This window comes from Pimephales promelas, chromosome 17 (genome assembly GCF_988280905.1).
Source record: "Pimephales promelas chromosome 17, fPimPro1.hap1.1, whole genome shotgun sequence".
Taxonomy (NCBI): Eukaryota; Metazoa; Chordata; class Actinopteri; order Cypriniformes; family Leuciscidae; genus Pimephales; species Pimephales promelas.
In genome coordinates, this window is record NC_142785.1 from 5832403 (window position 1) to 5853260 (window position 20858).

The window sequence follows — 20858 nt, forward strand, 5'->3', positions numbered from 1 at the left end:
ATGGAGTATAAAATTCAATATAAATTCTCGGTATTGCATTGGACTCTATGATCGGCGGAAGTTATCGAGCGTCCTTACACCTTCACCAGAAAATACCGCCGTGCATAGAGCCCATTATCTAATCAACCAATCACATGGCAGTTGCTTCAATGCATTTAGGGGTGTGGTCCTGGTCAAGGCAATCTCCTGAACTCCAAACTGAATGTCAGAATGGGAAAGAAAGGGGATTTAAGCAATTTTGAGCGTGGCATGGTTGTGGGCCGACTGATTCAAGCTGATAGAAGAGCAACTTTGACTGAAATAACCACTCGTTACAACCGAGGTATGCAGCAAAGCATTTGATGAAGCCACAACACGCACAACCTTGAGGCGGATGGGCTACAACAGCAGAAGACCCCACCGGGTACCACTCATCTCCACTATAAATAGGAAAAAGAGGAAAGAAATTGCAAGAGCTCACCAAAATTGGACAGTTGAAGACTGGAAAATGTTGCCTGGTCTGATGAGTCTCGATTTCTGTTGAGACATTCAGATGGTAGAGTCAGAATTTGGCGTAAACAGAATGAGAACATGGATCCATCATGCCTTGTTCCCACTGTGCAGGCTGGTGGTGGTATGGTGTGGGGGATGTTTTCTTGGCACACTTAAAGGGTTAGTTCACCCAAAAATGAAAATTAAGTCATTAATTACTCACCCCCATGCTGTACCAACCCCGTAAGACCTTCGTTCGTCTTCGGAACACAAATGAAGATATTTTTGATTAAATTTGAGAGCTGTATAACTACCACATTGGCTCCTAAGGGACTGCCTCTTGACGGCCCAGAAAGTCAATGAAAAAAATGTTTAAATATCCCAAGTGACTACCGTGGCTCAACTATATGTTTATCAAGCGACATGAATACTTTTTGTGCGAAAAAACAAACAAAAATAACGAGTTTATTCGACTATTTCTTTTCTTCCGTGTAGGCCAGAAACAAGATTTCCTTAGATTTCCACGACGCATGCGCGAGAATTGCGATCTGAAGTAGTGTAAGCTGGTGTAAGCTGATAGCAATTCTCGCGCATGCGTCGTGGAAATCTAAGGAAATCTCGTTTCAGGCCTACAAGGAAGAAAAGAAATAGTCGAATAAACTCGTTATTTTTGTTTGTTTTTTCGCACAAAAAGTATTCGCGTCGCTTGATAAACATATAGTTGAGCCACGGTAGTCACTTGGGATATTTAAACATTTTTTTCATTGACTTTCTGGGCCGTCAAGAGGCAGTCCCTTAGGAGCCAATGTGGTAGTTATTCAGCTCTCAAATTTAATCAAAAATATCTTCATTTGTGTTCCGAAGACGAACGAAGGTCTTACGGGGTTGGTACAGCATGGGGGTAAGTAATTAATGACTTAATTTTCATTTTTGGGTGAACTAACCCTTTAAGTATGAATCTATATTTGACTTATAAAAGAAAACTGCAGTGTTATTGTACATTTTATTTCAATTTCTTACTTAGTTTAAGTTTTGGTTCACAATAATCACCCTGCCACATTCAAATATACAGTTTTGTAGTCATTATCATTATCAATCAAGCATTTCAGAGAGTTATGTAACGGTTTATAATGAAAATCTAATTTTCTTTCTTTTAGGCGGTGTGTGAAACAGGATAAAGATGGGAGTTATGAGTGTGTGCTGTATTTTACTCATCTCTCTGCTAAAGTCTTCCTCTGCTCACAATGACTTCTTCACTTCCATCGGTATGCAACCTTTTCAACTTTTTAAAATGTATGATTGAAATGCTCCTACAGGTTTTAACAGGCAACCAATTCCTTTAAACCCATGTGTTGATAAACATTTACCATGCAACTCACAGGAATGGAAATCTAGACAGGTCATTCTCTTAATCTCTGATGCCTGGTTTAACCTGTGTTTGCAGGTCACATGACAGATCTGCTGTTCACAGAAAAAGACCTGGTGACGTCATTAAAAGACTACATCAAAGCAGAGGAAAGCAAACTGGAGCAAGTGAAACAGTGAGTAATATCTATTAACAGCATCAGCCGGAGCCATACAACACAATTAACAAGTATAACAACAAGTATAACTTAAATCTTAAGTTTGAATTGGCAGTAACAGATTTATGAATGGGGCATGACGGAAATCTTCAAAATGGTTGGCTAAAATTACATTCCTTTGATTCCAATTATGTATGTCAATAAAATCAGACAATATTCAGTGTATTTGAAGAGTTTGGTTCCAAAACGCTATAAATCCATTTTGATGAATTTGAGTAAAACTGTGTTTTCTTTAGCAAGAAAATGGGAAGATGAAAACCACTATTTTCGGTTTCAAATTTTCACATTTGTAGGTTATAATAACAATAAAAAATGAAATCCAGGTTTTGATTTCCAAAGATTTATTATAAAAACAGATAGTTTTTTTCCCCCAAAATGCAATAAATCCAATAATTTATTTTTTTTCAAAATGCAAATAATCAAAATAAAATTTTATACACATTGAATTTCTTGTGCATACTATAAATCCATTGCTTTAATATAACAATATTCGGTAACACTTTAAGGGTTCATGTCATGAATTATCACGAATTCATGGATAGATGAATTATGCATTAATTCATATTAATATCATCAGGAACTAACAACGTTTTTTTTTAACAGTTCAACGTTTTTCATTCATGACTTCATGGATGAACAAAACCTTAATTAAAACATTAACTAAGCCGAGCACATCATCATGAATTATGATGTATTAAGCATGATCTAACGTTATGCATATCGCTGTTGTCAACCTTGGGACGTCGCCGCTGAACTTTTTTGACGGCGATCAGCTGTAAAATGGCTCGGTCCTGCTCGGTTTTCGTTGACTTTGAATAAAACAACTGAAAGTTTTCCAAAAGATCCTCTGGGGTCAGTGTGTCGGCGTGACAGAAGTTTGATCGTGTGAGAACAAGCAACAGCCGGCATTTCCTCCTCCCGAGTCCATCTTCTTCCTCACGTAAATGATTCGATTTCGACGTCACGTTTACCCATGCAGGATGCCTTACCCTCCGCAGGTTCACCAATACTGTCAAAATTATTCTTTTTTTTGTTTGCTTGTTGATTGAAAGGACAAAATAGAGAAAACCTAGGAAGCCGGGTTAGTTAAAGCGCTGCCGTTACTGTTTACATTGCGTGGAATGGTGCGTTGTGATTGGTTTAGCGGATATGTGGCATTTTGCAGAAAAGGGAGACTGGCGTTTGTCGCGGTTTGGAAAGAAAGGAAGAAAACATTACATAATTTACACGGCGGATATCCCATTTTACGTAAAATTAAACATTGTTTTGTATCTGGTCGGTATTGAAAAGTCAGATTTTTGCAGTAACTCATTTTTTTTTAAATGGCGTTTATCGCGTTTTGGAACCAAACTCTTCATTTGTAACCAGGGGATGTTTATTCTGTTGTTGTCTAGTTCAATCTCATAGTTTGTTGCTGTTTTTATTAGGGATGCACCGATATGACAATTTTGTCCGATACCGATAACCGGTAATTCTTTATACTTGAAAGCCGATAACCGATATTTTGGCCGATAAATCTAAATCCAAATTTTTAGACAATTTTTGATTTTCCTCAAGATAAGAACACAATTATGATGTTCTTATTTTAATGTTGTGTAGCTGATATGACAGACTTGCGCTGCACATTTTGCACTTTAACTGGATTTTCCTTTTTTAAAGTGATTTCAATCGTATTTCAAGCAATTTAAAAGCATTATGTTGAACAGTTCACATCTAAAGTGCCTCAGCTCAAGGAAATAATACATTATTTATCGGCTTTTAGATATCGGCTAAATGTTCTTTAACGATAACGATAACATTGAAAATGATCATATATCGGCCGATACCGATAATGTGGCCGATATATCGTGCATCCCTAGTTTTCATGCAAAGTTCTGGAGTAACGTTATCGGACCGTGTGCAAGCTGTATGTGACAACAATAAAGCCACTCTGAATCGGACACTGTGTGTGTGTTGTCAGGTGGGCTGAGAAGCTTGATGCTTTAACAACCACAGCCACACAGGACCCAGAGGGGTTTTTGGGTCACCCGGTCAATGCCTTTAAACTCATGAAGAGACTAAACACAGAGTGGGGGGAAGTGGAAGACCTAGTGCTCAAGGACATGTCTGATGGTTAGTATCACTGTCATTTACTTAATCCATGACGGTTTTCCACAATCGCAAGGACCCATTTCTCAATACTTAGGTCACTTTTTTAAAACCCTTAACACAGTGAAGAGTCTACAGTATGTGGGCTAAACTGTGGATCGTTTAACATTGCTTTGGCACAGAATGCATTCAACGCTTTTCAAATAACATCATTTTCTTGATCAGACACAGCTACTGCCAAAACTCTAGTCTATACACCTACAGGCAAGTTTGCACGTTTTATACTCTTTATAAAATGTTAACTTAAAGGGATACTCCACTTTTTTTGGAAATAGGCTCATTTTACCACTCCCCCAGAGTTAAACTGTTGGGTTTTACCATTTTCGAATGTATTCAGCCAATTTTTTTTTTTTTTTTTTTTTTTTTTGATATTTAGAAGAATATCAGTAACCAGACAGTTTCTGGTCTCATTGACTTCCATAGTATATTTTTTTTCCTACTGGAAGTCAATGAGACCAGAAACTGTCTGGTTACTGATATTCTTCTAAATATAAGAAAATCAGCTGAATGCATTTGAAAATAGTAAAACTCGACCGTTTAACTCTGGTGGAGTGGTAAAATGAGCCTATTTTCAAAAAAAGTGGAGTATCCCTTTAATTTCAAAACCTAACATAGTACGAAACTGAATAAAACAGCAATTTTCTATATTTCTTTTGAAATGCCACATAGAAATATATTCCAAATCTAAAAAAAGAAATACTGTCAAAGCGTTTGAAACTGAAATACCAACAGCTGTGTAGGTGTTCAGCTACATTACCATCTAAACAAAAGAAACTTATGGAAAATGCAGAAATATTTTTACTTTATTGTAAACTATATAATATAGACTATGTAAAATTTACTGCAGTGAATTATAAACAAAAAGTGTCATTCTTGTTTTGTAAAGAAAACATTATATAATACTACCTTTTATGAGTGACATAGCATGATTTGTGGCTTGATTTGAGACAAGTGTTTTTCTTGTGAAATTATTGCTGTGCCAAGCTAAACGTTAGCAGAACTGTGTGAGGAGTTGAAAAAGAAAATGTGACCTAAGTATTGAGAAATGTGTCCTAGCAGTTGTAAATAAAACCATGATGTTCTTCTTCTAGATATGGTTTTTCTTATGAAAAGATAACCGCATTTTCTTCTAGGCTTCATCTCAAACCTGACCATACAGCGTCAGTATTTCCCTAATGATGAAGACCAGAACGGTGCAGCCAAAGCTCTCCTCCGACTGCAGGACACCTATCAACTGGACACACAGACCATCTCTTCTGGAAACCTGCCTGGTGAGTTTGACCAACATGAAAGATCAGACTAAATATTTCAGATTTTTTTTGCATTTGTATGACATCTCATTACGTGTGTTCTTGCAGGTGTTAGTACAGACTTGCCATTTAAAAACACCCTGACGGTAGAGGACTGTTATGAGCTAGGGAAAATCGCCTACTCCGATGCGGACTACTACCACACAGAGCTGTGGATGGTCCAGGCACTCAAGCAACTGGATGAAGGAGAAAAATCCAGTGTTGACGTTGTGACCGTGCTGGACTACCTCAGCTACTCCGTCTACCAGCAGGGGGAGCTGGAGAGAGCTCTGGAATATACCAAGAGACTGCTCACTGTGGGTCAGTCTGCTCTACAAGACTGTGGCTGTGTGTCCACATTCATCTGGATGCATTTTAAAATGGCGTTTTCATTTCAAAACACTAGGATCTTTAAGATCTTTCCAGAAGTTGCTTGTCCACAGACACTGAAACATCTGAAAATGTCTTAAATCACATGTTGTTGTTTTTTTTCCGAAAAATATACCACTACTATGTGGTGCGTCCATTTATTTTCAGCAACACTTTAAAGTAAATGCCAATACAACGATAGGTAAATATGGGTACATGTGTCACATGACTAAACATGCACCATCGTTTTCGAATACTTCAGTTTTCACAGTCCACAATGGAGTAAAAAAGGTAATTGTGACGTTTTATTTCACAATTCTGACCTTTTTCTGTCAATTCCGAGTTTATATTTCACAATTAACTTAAAAAATTAACAAAAAACAGTCAGAATAAGAAGATATAAACTCTCAACAAAGAAAAGGGAGAAATTAGTTTATATCTCGCTATTCTGACTTCAAGCTGCAAGTTTGTATCTCACATTTTGGAAAAAGTTGCAATTACCTTTTTTATTCCTATGGTGAAAGCAATCTTCCATAGTCCACACTACAACGCAGAAACAACGTTTCAAATTTATCTACGTGGGAGAGCGTCTTCAAACAGCTCAGGACAAAAATGCTGTCTCGGTGCGAGGACCAAAATGTTGAGAAAAATATACGTTTTTAGGATTAATGTGAACGTGGCCTACAATGCAATACAGTATTTACACATGCCATTGAAGAAAGGAGACCAGAAAATCATACCATGATCTTGAAATATTATTTCTGAGCCATTTGAGGGATTTATCAGTACAAACCGTTTAACATGTATCTCTGCCGTCTAGATCCCGAGCACCAGCGAGCACTTGGGAACCTAAAGTATTTCGACTACCAGCTAGCCAAACAGAATAAGGCTGAGAAGGAGCAGAGCCCCAAGGAAGAGAGTAAGAAAGAGCAAGAAAAAGAGGTTGGGAAGAAGGAATATCTCCCTGAGAAGAGGAAATATGAGAAGCTATGTAGAGGAGAAGGACTCAGAATGGTGATTATTAATTTACTGTAACTGCTACATTAATGTCTAATATATTGTAGTAATTAAAGACACCTAATAAAAAAAATAAAGTCAGAATAAGAAGATATAAACTCTCAACTAAGAAAAAGGAGAAATTAGTTTATATCTAAGTTTATGACTTTATTAATATAATGTGGGATCAGTCATCTCTTTCAGCCAGTTTCAGCTGTTTTTTTACTGTGTTGATGTAACCTAATATGTTTATCTATAGTGGTTTCTGTACTTGAGGGAAGTACTGACTAAAGACAGGACTTTTAATTATTTATGCACAGCCATGGTGGTAATGTGGCCTTTGCACAGATCTGTTTTTGTCCGTTCAGTTCACCACAGCTGCATATTGCGTACAAAAAACACCCACATGTTCTGCTATGCAGCTTTTGGGAGTCAGTGAATGAGTTTTTCTATGGCGGTGCCATGTTTAGCACTTTGAAACTTACTTCTGATGCTGTGAAAGAACATAAAACATAAACTAATGTATTTGTCTTGCACAAGATATAAATGAAATGTGCATAATATATACATAATCTCATCCTTACAGACTCCTCGCAGACAGAGCCGTTTGTTCTGCCGTTACTACAACAATAACAGGCATCCATTTTACACGATCGGCCCGGTGAAACAAGAGGACGAATGGGACCGTCCTCGTATCGTTCGTTACCATGAAATTATAACAGAAAAAGAAATGGAGAAGGTCAAGGAACTGGCCAAACCGAGGGTGAGTTCAATTTTTATACACATTATACACTATTAATGGCCAAAACGCCATTAACATAACCCCTAGTCCAGTCATTTCTGTGATGGTCACGTGACTCGTCGTCACCCAAAATTTACTCACATTGACCTCAACCTCATGTTGACTTTTGTTATATTTTGAATTCTTCCCTGATCATTTTGTTCATCCATTGAAAGTCCTCACAACCCAGACGTTAATGCTTCAAAAAGTTATTATAAAGGATTATAAAAGATTTAAATGAATTGAAGTCTTTTGAAGAGACACAGGCGCTTTATATATGATGAACCGATTTCGTTTAGCCTTTTCTTTATATTATGCTGAAATGAACGAAATGACTCGGAAAAAAAGATTTGTTCATTTTGCTGAGCGAGACGAGTCAGTAAAATGATCCGCACTACCCACCTCTAATTTAAAGGTGTACAATACATTTGTCCAAACAAAAATGTAATCTATAATAACTGATAATACAGATTGATAAAACTTATTGATAATAAGTATATAAAGCCACCTATAGACGAATCCGACGAGCGTTCTGTGTAGGCTGCCATCTTGTGGCGACGCCATTACTGAGCTGTTACACAGGCATATAGACATATGCACCGGTATGAAACAAACCTCGGTGATAACGCGAACTCACCCTCGATGACAGCTACAGCCAGGCAGAATGACTTGTTGGTTTGATCTGTGACTGCAGTGGCCTCCAGTCACAGATGGAAGGTACAAACGATCTTACAGATTAACGTTATTTATGAAAATAGCTTGGCAAGCTAGCTAGGCTAACGTTTGCTAACGAGGAAACTATAAAAAGATTTGGCAACAATAAATAAATAAATGAATGAAATCAAATAAACAAATTCATGTTTTTCATTTGTGTCCATTATTTATCTCATTTTCACATTGCAAAAGGCAAGGGTAAGGTAACGTTACAGCTAGAAAGTATACATAATATCGACCAATTAGTGTTTTTAAACCATGGAAAGAGGTCAATATAACAGCAGGAAAACAATTATGTCACATAACGTTACATTTAGCTCAGGAAAGCCATTTAATGACCATAGCATGTTAATTGAATAGAAAAAATAGCAAGAGAGGAGATTTTGCTGATCACTATATCACATATTTATTATATTTTTTTTACTTATGTCATTAAATAATTGTTATTATACGCGAATGTCCACGTCTTGTACTCGCCCAGGAAATCTGTAAACCGTACGGCACCAGACGGGGCAGTCGACCCGGGGTATTCACAATGTTTTCTCTTCAAAATTGAAATTTTACTGCCACCATTGAAACAATTTACAACGGAAACTGTTTACCCACTCGATATTATACAAGGGATAACGTTGTAACGTTAGTGACAGTCGTAAATCGCGGGCTGTTTATTCCAGTGGACGCAAGTTGCAACTAAAACAATAGGAGGCAATGGCGCAACGCTACCCAGCAACAGCTCAGTAATGGCGCCCGCTTACTTCCGGTAGTTTCGCTGGATTCGTCTATATTTGGAGTATTTGCATTATGATAAAACTTCTTAGAGTATTGTATCCTCCATTATTGAAGGTTCATTTAAAGTTCTTAGTCCAGAGTTGAATCAAGGGCTCAATGTGGTCAGCCAGTAAGACTACAGCTGCTGTGTAACTTGTGTCCTCTTGGCCGGTTGGCTCAACAGCTGCGCCGAGCCACTATCTCCAACCCCATTACTGGAGTCCTAGAGACGGCTCAATATCGCATCAGTAAAAGGTAAGGCTTCTGTAGGCCTGTAGAGCCGCCAACACACCAGTTCCCCCAACTGCATGCTGGAAAAGCAACGTTACCAAGAGCCCAGACAAAGGGGACATTTGTCACATGCTTATTATGGGTGGGTGGACCAAAGTCATTCACATAATATATGATAAAAGTTTGCAACAAAAGTAAGTCAAAAGTTTGGAATAATTAAGATTTATTAATGTTTTTGAAAGCAGTCTCCTATGCTAACTAAGGCAACAGTAATATTTGAAATATTCTAACCATTTAAAATAACTGTTTTCTATTTGATTATGGAGTCATTACTTCAGTCTTTAGCGTCACATGATTTGGTACTTAAAGCTACACTGTGTAACTCTTTTAGTTTATTCTTAGCTAAAAACACTTAGTTCTTTCAAAAATATATGTGCTCATTAATGTATATTTCAGTCCCTCCAGAAAAACGCGATTATGCGATCGCTGAATTCAATGCAAAATCAGCCAAAGTCCGCATATTTATGCGGGGGCCGCATTTTTTCAAATACGCCGCATAAATTGCCTATTTCCGTGCAAAATATGCGGGGTTTGCATAATTTCATAATCCTCGCATTTTCGTTGCAAAAAAAGTCATGTATCTTAGCAGAAAGTTGAAAAATGTTGCGTTTGCTTCACACAAGAGCAGCCATTTCCCCCTGTTTCCATGGGAACGTTATGAAGTGACGCAATTACGCGACGCCAGACAGACTCACGGAGGCGATTGACATCTCACAAATCGAACTCGTATAACTGTCTGTCACACGTTCTACCGTCACGTCGTTCCTTAATAAACAACATAAGATAAAAGTAGTAGCATCAAACAGAAATTACCCGCACACATGGGGTGTTCGAGGCGCACATATAACACTGCAGAGAGTTCAACAGGGAGCACGCAGCTCTTAAAGGGGCCACACCTTATTTACACTCATACAGTCTGAAATAAAACAAGATGAGAAATTAAATATTCCCAGCACTTTCTATGATGTAGTATGCTTGTTTATCAAAGGAAGTAATAAGAAATGACTCTTATATTAACCCATTTACTCCTAAAACGTCAGCTAAAAACGCCTATAAAAACCTATGTTGTTCTAGGATAAATGTCCTTATCTCCTGAGGGTTTTCTGAAAAAATACTAAGAATTGTCAACGTCTACTAAAACCTTAATATCTAAGCCTCTGTAGCACTTAGAAACATGAAATAAAAGACATTTTAAAGGTAAGAATCACAGCTTTTATTTAAACATGCTTTCTTGGAACTCACATAACAAAACATTTTTCTAAAAATTCTCAAAAAATAATTTAATAAAAAATATAAATCAATTATATAAAATATCACAAATAATATTTTAAAACATGCCAACACTGAACAATTCATTTTATGAGAGAGAGGTAGTGAAAGTCCTGAGGTGGAACTGGGAACAGCCTCAGACAGACAGACAGACAGAAAGACTCACTGACTGACTGACTGACACATTCACAAAAAGAGACTGGCAGAGAATCATTTGTGGCGAACAACGTGGTACATGAAGCACTCGCGGTGCAGAGGAAGGTTGCATTGCCTGCACCCCATCAGAGTTGACCCAGGACGCACATCGGTGCCGCAGTGCTTCAGAGAACACTCCCTGCAGGTCTTCCTCTTTTTGTTGATCTGGACCAGGTCATGTTCAGCAGAAGCTCCAGTTGGGCTGGTGGGGTTCACATTAGGAGCACTTCTCGCAGTGACGGGCACGATCAGCTCCTGGGTCAGATCCTCCAGCCAGTCCTTGTAGCCGCCCCTCCTGTACTTCCACTTGGCTCCTCCCGCAGACCTGGCAGCCACAAAGGCATTGTAGCACGCCACTGAAACAAAATAAAAAAACAGCCTCCTCCACCACTTCGTAGACCGATGATGGATCTGGTAGTAGCCCACCATCTGGTCCAGAAGATCAACTCCTTTCATATGCTGCTGATAGTCAGCGAGGCATGCTGGCACCCGAACCTCCGTTTGGCGTTGACCATTGGCCTTCCTCCTCACTATCCCATGAGCTGTCGGGTCATGGTAGTTGGAGAGGACCATCACAGCCTTGGTGTCTTGCCAGACACAGAAGGTCAACTCATCCCGCTGCGCCACATTGAACTCATGCTTGTTCAACTCAGCCTTCTTTGTGAGCTGCGTCATCTTGGGGAGGTCCTTTCTGTTGGCGCGCACCGTTCCACACGCTTGCACCCCCCTGACCTTGAGGTCCAACATCAACTTCACACTGGTGTAAAAGTTGTCCATGTATACACACAGGTTAGATCCGTAATAAGGGGTCACCAGGTCTGACACTATCCGGTGAGCCAGGTCTTTCTCCATCTTACCCTGAATGGCACCCGTGTACACCTGAAAATGGGTGACATAGCCTGTTTTGCTCTCCGCCATGACCCACACCTTTATTCCCCACTTCACCGGCTTCATGGGGAGGTACTGCCGGAAGCCCAGGCGTCCCTTGTACTTCACCATGGACTCATCCACGGTCACAAAGCCATTGACTTCATAGAGCGCCTGGAATCTAACCAGGAGGAGGTCCATCCACTTCCGGATCTTCCAGAGCTTGTCCGTTTTGTCCACGGCAGGGTCCATGTTATCTTGGAGATGGAGATATCTGAAAATCATTGTATTTATTAATTTTATGACTATTTATTCATTATGCTATTATTGTATTATTATTTATTGTGCTATTTACTCATTATGCTATTATTGTATTATTATTTATTATGGTATTTATTGATTTTATCATCATTGTATTATTATCCATTATGCCATTATGTAAAATAATTTATTATGCTATTTATTCATTTTACCATCACTGAATTATTATCCATCATGCCATTATGTATTAATATTTATTATGCTATTTACTCGTTATGCTATTATTGTATTATTATTTATTGTGCTATTCATTTTACTTCATTGTATTATTATTCATTATGCCATTATGTATTATTATTTATTGTGCTAATCATTTTACTTCATTGTATTATTATTCATTATGCCATTATGTATTATTATCTATTATGCTATTTATTCATTATGCCATTTTTGTATTATCTATTATGCTAGTTATTCATTCTAAAAACAAAACACAAATCATTACCTCCAGATCATGTCGAAGCGGTCCCTTGCCATGGCCTTGGGGACGTTGGTCTGGTACAACCATTTTGTCTGCCTCCAGAAATCCCTGCGTGCTGGCAGTTTCAAAATACCAAAGGCGAGACACAGCCCGATAAATGTCTTCATCTCCGTTTTGGAAACAGGGTTCCACTTTGAGTTGGTGGGGGTCTGACCGCGCGTCTGTTCGGCGTACCGATTAGTTTCCGTCACCAACATGTCCCAAAGCTCATCGGTAAAAATAGACGAAAATACATCCAGGGGGGTAGCATCCATGGGGATCGGTTGTTTCACCCCTGCTTTGCGGGTGAACTGCTTCATCTTGCGCGGCTGGTAACCCTCAGTTCTCCAATCTACCTGGAATCCGTAAAACTCATCCTCCTCCTCTACGTCTGTGTCCCACAAATCCCACTCCTGTGCTCTATCCAAAGGATCATCCGGCATGAAATCATCCTCTACCACCTCCTCCCTCTCAAACTCCTCACTAACATTATCTTCCAATTCAATGTCACTGCCCTCGCTATCAAAATCCTCCTCTGTCGTTGCCATTTCGCGCTCGCGTCTCCGAAAAAAAATCCAAAACAAACGCACGTGTGTGTCTGATTGATTGACGTGATTTTCAGCGAACCACAGTACATTTGGGTGGTCACGTGGTCGTTAAAAAATCGACAAGACCCACCTCATGTGTATTTGAACCAATGACAGTGCGTTTTATGCTGCACGTGTCATGATAAGTTTGACGAATACAAAATGCTGCGTCACGCAGCAGCCGGCGGGAGTTTCAGAGTTGCGCAGCGCAGTAACCGGCGCTAGATGTAATGTTGCGGCGCGCAGCTTCCGTCACAAATGGGTTTTAACAGGATGTTGGGGAATCACTTTTTTTCTCTTTTTCATCAAACCGCAATTTTTGCAAATTCCTGCAATTTCATCCCATAAAATTGCATAAATATCCCGCATATTCTTTCCATCGCATTTTTAAAGAAAACGGGCCACGTAATCAAGGATTTTTGCCCACAACAATCACAAAAAAACTTGTTTTTCTGGAAGGACTGAATACTATTATGGTAAATGTTATATATAAATCGCAAATTTTTTCAAAAATTTTTGGAAATTACCACCACAAAATCAGTCATTTTGATCGCAAAAATCACAAAAAAAAAATCGTGAAATCCTGGAGGGACTGATATTTACTTCGTTCAAGTATTAAAGTATTCTCGTGAGTGTATATAATATGCCATTGAAAATACATACGGGTAAGGGGTTCTAATGTCGGTCGCCATGTTGACCCTCCATCTTGAAAGTACATTAGCCAAAGAGGGACATACCCGTTAATTCAAGCTTCGCCTTTTGCCTTTCGCGTTTACGTTTGAGTTAACACTCATGGACAAGGTCGAACTGGAAGCCATGTTAATCTTGGACTACTTTGGCCACCGTAGGAGTTAAAAACGAAATCGGAATTGAGAGGAAACTAATATTCACTGGATGGTCATACCTTTTCACCGCTAGATGGGGGTAAAAATCACACAGTGTAGCTTTAAGAAACATTCTTATTATTTACATTTCTTGTGTCTTATTATTATTATTATTAATGTTGAAAGCAGTTGTGCTGCTGAATATTTTGGAGGGAGAAAAAAAGAACCTTTGAACTTTCTAGTCATCAAAGATTCCTGAAAAGATTACAAGTATTGCAAATATTAAGCAGCAAAACCGGTTTGTCAACATGGATAATAATAAGAATCATTCTTAATAATTGCGAACCAATTATACAGTAATTGAGCATCAAATCAGCATATTAAATGGATTTCTGAAGAATCATGTGACTGAAGAGTGGAGTTATGATGCCACAGATTCAACTGTTATCACAGGAATAAATTACATAAAAAACTTGTTTTAAAGGGTTAGTTCACCCAAAAATGAAAATGAAGTCATTAATTACTCACCCCCATGCTGTACCAACCCCGTAAGACCTTCGTTCGTCTTCGGAACACAAATGAAGATATTTTTGATTAAATTTGAGAGCTGTATAACTACCACATTGGCTCCTAAGGGACTGCCTCTTGACGGCCCAGAAAGTCAATGAAGAAAATGTTTAAATATCCCAAGTGACTACCGTGGCTCAACTATATGTTTATCAAGCGACGAGAATACTTTTTGTGCGAAAAAACAAACAAAAATAACGAGTTCATTCGACTATTTCTTTTCTTCCTTGTAGGCCAGAAACAAGATTTCCTTAGATTTCCACGACGCATGCGCGAGAATTGCGATCTGCTTACACCAGCTTACACTACTTCAGATCGCAATTCTCGCGCATGCGTCGTGGAAATCTAAGGAAATCTTGTTTCTGGCCTACAAGGAAGAAAAGAAATAGTCGAATGAACTCGTTATTTTTGTTTGTTTTTTCGCACAAAAAGTATTCTCGTCGCTTGATAAACATATAGTTGAGCCACGGTAGTCACTTGGGATATTTAAACATTTTCTTCATTGACTTTCTGGGCCGTCAAGAGGCAGTCCCTTAGGCAGCCAATGTGTTAGTTATACAGCTCTCAAATTTAATCAAAAATATCTTCATTTGTGTTCCGAAGACGAACGAAGGTCTTACGGGGTTGGTACAGCATGGGGGTGAGTAATTAATGACTTCATTTTCATTTTTGGGTGAACTAACCCTTTAAATTGCTATAATATGACTCTTTTCACTGTATTTTGTGATTAAATAAATGCAGCCTTTGTGAGCATAGTGCTTTCACAATATATAAAGTGAGAACAGTTATGTTGCACAGTTCATCCACCAGTCCTGCAAGTTTGCATTAATGGGCTCTATGCACGGCGTTATTTCCGGTGAAGGATTAAGGATGCTCGATAACTTCCGCCGATCATAGAGTCCAATGCAATACCGAGAATTTATATTGAATTTTATACTCCATGGTTATACTAATGAAACGTTAGTCACAAAAACAGATAAAACAGACACCCCTCGTTGTGTTTATGCTTCTTTTTAAAATTATATTAAATAAACATAACTATATATAAAATTACATCTAAACATATGTACGTTTCGTTTCAAAGACTGGAGGACGGTAAATTTTGAAGACTCTGCCATAATCCCGTTTTCTCCGGTTTTCCTCCGCTTTAATCTACACAACCGGAAATGGACGAGCATCCTTACGTCAAATGCGGAACTTATGCGTGCATATAGCCCATACCATGCATAATAAATAGATATCCCTGTTTGTTCTGCTTTTGGGATTGTTACTCTTCCGCTGCTTCTTTACACACAAGAGGTACGTAATCAGTGAACACCCTAGTCTGATCAGTTTGACCTGTAGTAGTTCGACTACGTTACAGAAACCACCCATGCAGTCCAAGTCGGCAGTTGGTGTAGATCAGTTTAAGCTGTGTGTCAGCAGCGCCTTTCACCTTTCTCTTCTATTTCCTCTCTTTTTCTCTCTCTGCGCTGGCTCTTCAGCTCAGGCGTGCCACCGTGCATGACCCTCAAACTGGCAAACTCACCACCGCCCAGTACAGAGTCTCCAAGAGGTAAGGGGTCAAAGATAAAGCGCAGAGTTCACATCTGTCTGCTCCCCCTTTCTCTCTTTACCCAGAATCCTCTTTGTGGAATCTATAAAACAGTAGTGTGACTAGGCTGCAGAGACAGACATAGATATCTTGACTCACAAAATATTTTGGTATGTGTACAAAAAGCACAAAATACAGTACATGATAGTACCAAAAATACATGTCATTTACTTATTCTTTTAGTTACAAATGTTCAAGTTTTAGAATTTATTTATTTATTGATTCATTTTTACGTTTTTCCCATGCAATGGAAGTCAAATCGATAGTCATTATTCGAGTGAGTAAATGAATGAGTGAGTTTATTTTTCTTGGGAAATATAGAAATTACACACTTCAGTATGGAAACTTGTTTCCGCCACAGAAAAAAAAAATCAAAAAGGTAATTGGGACTTTTATCTCACAATCAAGTTTATTATGACGCAATTCTGATGAGTTTATATCTAGTAATTCTGGCTTTATCTCATCGTTGTGAGTTTTTAACTTTCAATTCTGCCTATTTTTCTCAGAATTGTTAAATATAAACTTGCAATTGCGAGAAATAAAGTTTTAATTGTGAGATAAAATGTTTTTATTATTTGGCAGAAACAGGCTTCCATACTTCAGGGATCATGATGGACTTTCGTGTACTGGTATCTTCATATTATTTGAATGTGTTCTAGTTTATATTTCATACAACACGGCATTATATTAATTGTGAAAACGCATGTTAGTTGCATATCTGATGAAAAGAGACTACGGACTGCATGGGTGCCTCTCATTATAGACAATTCTACCTGACAGGTTACTGTTTAAAGTCATGCTAAATAATTGAGAGTGTTTGAGTAAACCTAGCCACCACTCACACACTTCAAAACTTCTGCTAAACACTCAAGTCGTTAACACTTTACTTGAAGGGTTGTGCATAAGACATGACACCTTCATAACCATGACATGACATCTTCATAACCATGACATGACATATGTCTTGAATATGAATTAAGGTTTATGACAACTGTCATTAAGTGTCTTTCGCTCAATAATGACATTTTTAATGCAAATATGACATTGTTTAAGATGTCTTTGTTATGACACCTTGACATAAACCAATACATCATAACCGGTCAGTGTTTTTGTCATGATAACTTGACATAAAATGAAGTTAAACTGTCATGTGGTTGGCTTTGACATTGGCTGTCATGAGGCCATTATAACTGTGTCATGAATATTTTTCGTGACCTCAACTACAGTGGTACTTATTTAATTTGTCTTTAAAAAGTTATAATGGCTTCATAACAGCCAATGTCAAAACCAACCACCTGACCGTTTAATGTAATGTTAACCAATAAAGCTAAGTGGTTTCTTAAGTTTGATAATGAATCTGCTGTCATGTTTATGACAGGTTGTGTCGTCTTATGTCAAGCTGTCGTGACAAAGGCTCTGACAGGTTATGATGTATTGGTTTATGTCAAGGTGTCATAACAAAGACATCTCAAACAATGTCATTTGCATTAAAAATGTCATAACTGAGCGAATGACACGTAATGACAGTTGTCATAAACATGGATAAAACTTCCTTCATTTACATATGTCATGTCATGATTATAAGGGTGTCATGTTAGTCTTCAAGTAAAGTGTTACCCTGAAGGCAAACTCATTTCTGTCAATAACAAACTCGGAGATTGATAAACAAGTGCATGAATATATCATATATCTCCGAATCTAACCTAATTTGAAGGGTGGCCACTTTTGACATACTTAGTGGTGGTAAATTTTTATGGAAGCTTGTTTCAAATCAAAAAAGTAATTGTGACATTTTATCTCCCAATTCTGATTTATTTTATCGCAATTGTGAGTTTATACCTAGCTATCTGACAATTCTAAGAAAAAGTCTTACTAGATTTGTGTGATGAAATTTAGCAAGTACCTTTTTTTTATTTTTATTGTTTATTTTTTTATAAACAAGCATCCATAAGTTTTGCGTAGGCAAATGCTACTCTAAATCTAATTCCATTCTAATTACTTTCCCCCTGCATTCTGCATATTAACAATACTAAAATCACACAATAAACATTGCATTACTTCATTGCTGCTTTACCCCGGACAACTCGCATGATATTCATTTTTATGTAAGAAAAGGAAGAAAAAAAACAACAGAAAACGTTACTCTGTTGTGGGAATACCGAGCCAATGTGTTATTAATGGTCTTTTCTGTCAGCGCGTGGTTGGCGGCCTATGAGCATCCGGTGGTGGATCACATAAACCAGCGCATAGAAGACATCACAGGCCTTGATATGAAAACAGCAGAAGAACTACAGGTCGTGTTCATGAGGCCTTTAATGCATGAGACTGAGAATACTTCAGTTCTGTTTCTTTCAATGTTCACCTTTATCTCTTCTTAGGTGGCGAATTATGGTGTTGGAGGACAGTATGAGCCCCACTTTGACTTTGGACGGGTAAATACAAAGCTCTTTAATCGTACACTAAGTATTTGATGTTGCAAAGCATGCAAGTTATATACAATATGCACCATTTTAATATGCTTTTTCCTCTAGAAAGATGAACCAGATGCTTTTAAAGAGCTGGGCACAGGGAATCGTATAGCAACCTGGCTGTTCTATGTGAGTAGGATTTGATCGATTACTGTTGTAGTGACTGTCCTGTCAGGATTGGCTCTGTTACAGCTATCACTTGGTGTAGAATTCCCTGTAAAAAATCCGCTTTGTTGCAGATGAGTGATGTATCAGCAGGGGGCGCCACTGTCTTTCCAGAAGTTGGAGCAGCAGTAAAGCCAATGAAGGTGCGGTTTGTTTGAGTTTAGAAATTCTGTGCCAAAATGAAAAAGATGCACATGCTTAACATACTTTTAAAATGAGTACTTAATACAGAAATAAAAGAATATGTATGAACTTTAATGTTTTTGGATGCATATTTGCATGTTATTTACAATTAAATGAAAATATATTATAGTATCAATTTAAATTAAATGCAACCTAAGAGTTTTTATTTTTGGCCCACTTATAGGACTTGGGTGCATCTTTATATGTAATATGTTACTTCTATTGTGGTAATGTGGTTAATATCACCACCGGCTTCAGGAAGATGAACAGATGAAGCACAGAATAACTATTTATTACTATTTATGACAGAATAACTATTTAAGAATAACTTTAATATGAACAACACAATGACGAGTAGGCAAGCATGTAACACACAAACAATACTAGACAAGGAACTTAAATACAAAGCTGCGACAGGTGTGATCGTTATATTAGTGTCCATGGCAAATAATAACTGACAGGAACAAAGGAACACAGGAAACGGGTAACGGAAAGTCCAAGATGAAAACTAAACAAAAACAAAGGCAAAACGGGACAGTAGTTCTGTTCTGTTCTGCTAGTGCTATGTACTAGCATTTATGGTAAACTTAAATATACTTTAATGTCATTTCTATCTTTTTTTTTTTTCATTATTTAAATATGTATAATTAAAAAAATAATAATAATTTGTGATAAAGTAAGTTTAAGTGTAATTTCAAAATACATACTACAGTTACAAAATACAAAATTATAATCAAGTACTCGGCATGCTTTAGTAAGTGTCAACCAGTGTTGGGTAAGTTACTCTAAAAAAGTAATTAATTACTAGTTACTAATTACCTCTTCAACAGTGTAATTAGATTACTGTACTAATTACTCTCTCTAAAAAGTATTTAATTACTTTTAATTACTAATTACTTTTAAAATCCCATATCAATCTCAACCAGCTGAATAATACAAGGATAGACATGAATCTGTTTTAATTCTTTCAAATAAATACTATAAAATTGCATGAATTATCCTTAAACTGACCAAGGTTGAGAAGGTGACATTATAAAAACATACTTTTTAGCATCAGAGAAAACATTTTGATGTTAAACCCACTATTGTTTTATGTCTGATCTCATGACATTTCACACTTTTTTCATACATATTTTACAGTAATTCATACGAATTTGTACGAGTGCGGTCGTATGATTTAGACACCTCATAAAATGCATACAAATCGCTGTGAGATCGGATTGATCCATACACAGTATTTACCTCAATTACATCAGAAGTAACTGTAATTAAATTACAGATAAATGAAGAGTAATCCCTTACTTTACATTTTCAAGGGAAAAGTAATTAAATTACAGTAACTAATTACTTAGTAATTAGTTACACCCAACACTGGTGTCAACACATCAAAATACGTTTACTTCTTTAAAGCACAACAAAAGATTATTAAATAATCATTATTAAATACGCTTAAGTAAAACTTTTAATTTGACAATTGCAAAGTGCAATTTTTAAAAGTTTACTTAAGTGTGTTAAGAAATGGTCATTAAAGTGTAATTTTGCAGATAATTATATTATCTGCAAGTGCAGTTTTTTAAGTGTACTTTTTTTTTACTTTAAGTGTACATTCAGCACACTTCTTTTTCACTAGGGATAGAGTCTATTTAAGATAATTTGATGAGTATTAAGTACTTTAGTTTACATTAGAATGCAACATACGCACAACCGGTGTTCTGACAATTTATGCTACCCATCGAGATTTCCTACTTACCGGTTATGCGCATGTGCAGACTCAGTTTTTTTTTTTTTTTTTTTTTTGGTGTACTTTGACAAGTCAAAGATGAATATTTTATGATAATTTTTACTTTTCACACCGTTTTAAAAATAAAAACAGTAGTCTACAGTATACAGTAGCTACTCATAACTTGAATTGTATTAGAATTGTATTTCATACGACTTTAATCGGCAT

The 20858-nt window shown here is 37.3% G+C and overlaps 1 protein-coding gene across 3 annotated transcripts in view; it reads left to right on the top strand.

Moving 5' to 3' along the window:
- p4ha1a (prolyl 4-hydroxylase, alpha polypeptide I a) overlaps positions 1-20858 on the top strand; it is a 31151-nt gene that overhangs the window by 7402 nt on the left and 2891 nt on the right. The window contains exons 2-14 of one of the 3 annotated variants that reach the window (XM_089121821.1): positions 1629-1736; positions 1916-2012; positions 4015-4166; positions 5336-5473; positions 5561-5812; positions 6681-6874; positions 7443-7619; positions 9304-9374; positions 15990-16055; positions 18289-18388; positions 18473-18526; positions 18626-18691; positions 18802-18870. In XM_089121821.1, coding sequence (XP_088977947.1) covers positions 1652-1736; positions 1916-2012; positions 4015-4166; positions 5336-5473; positions 5561-5812; positions 6681-6874; positions 7443-7619; positions 9304-9374; positions 15990-16055; positions 18289-18388; positions 18473-18526; positions 18626-18691; positions 18802-18870 — 1521 coding nt within the window. In that variant the 5' untranslated portion in view covers positions 1629-1651. Of the gene's footprint in view, positions 1-1628; positions 1737-1915; positions 2013-4014; positions 4167-5335; positions 5474-5560; positions 5813-6680; positions 6875-7442; positions 7620-9303; positions 9375-15984; positions 16056-18288; positions 18389-18472; positions 18527-18625; positions 18692-18801; positions 18871-20858 lie in introns of all 3 variants that reach the window. The other 2 variants (XM_039655589.2, XM_039655590.2) reach the window with 2 other exon arrangements.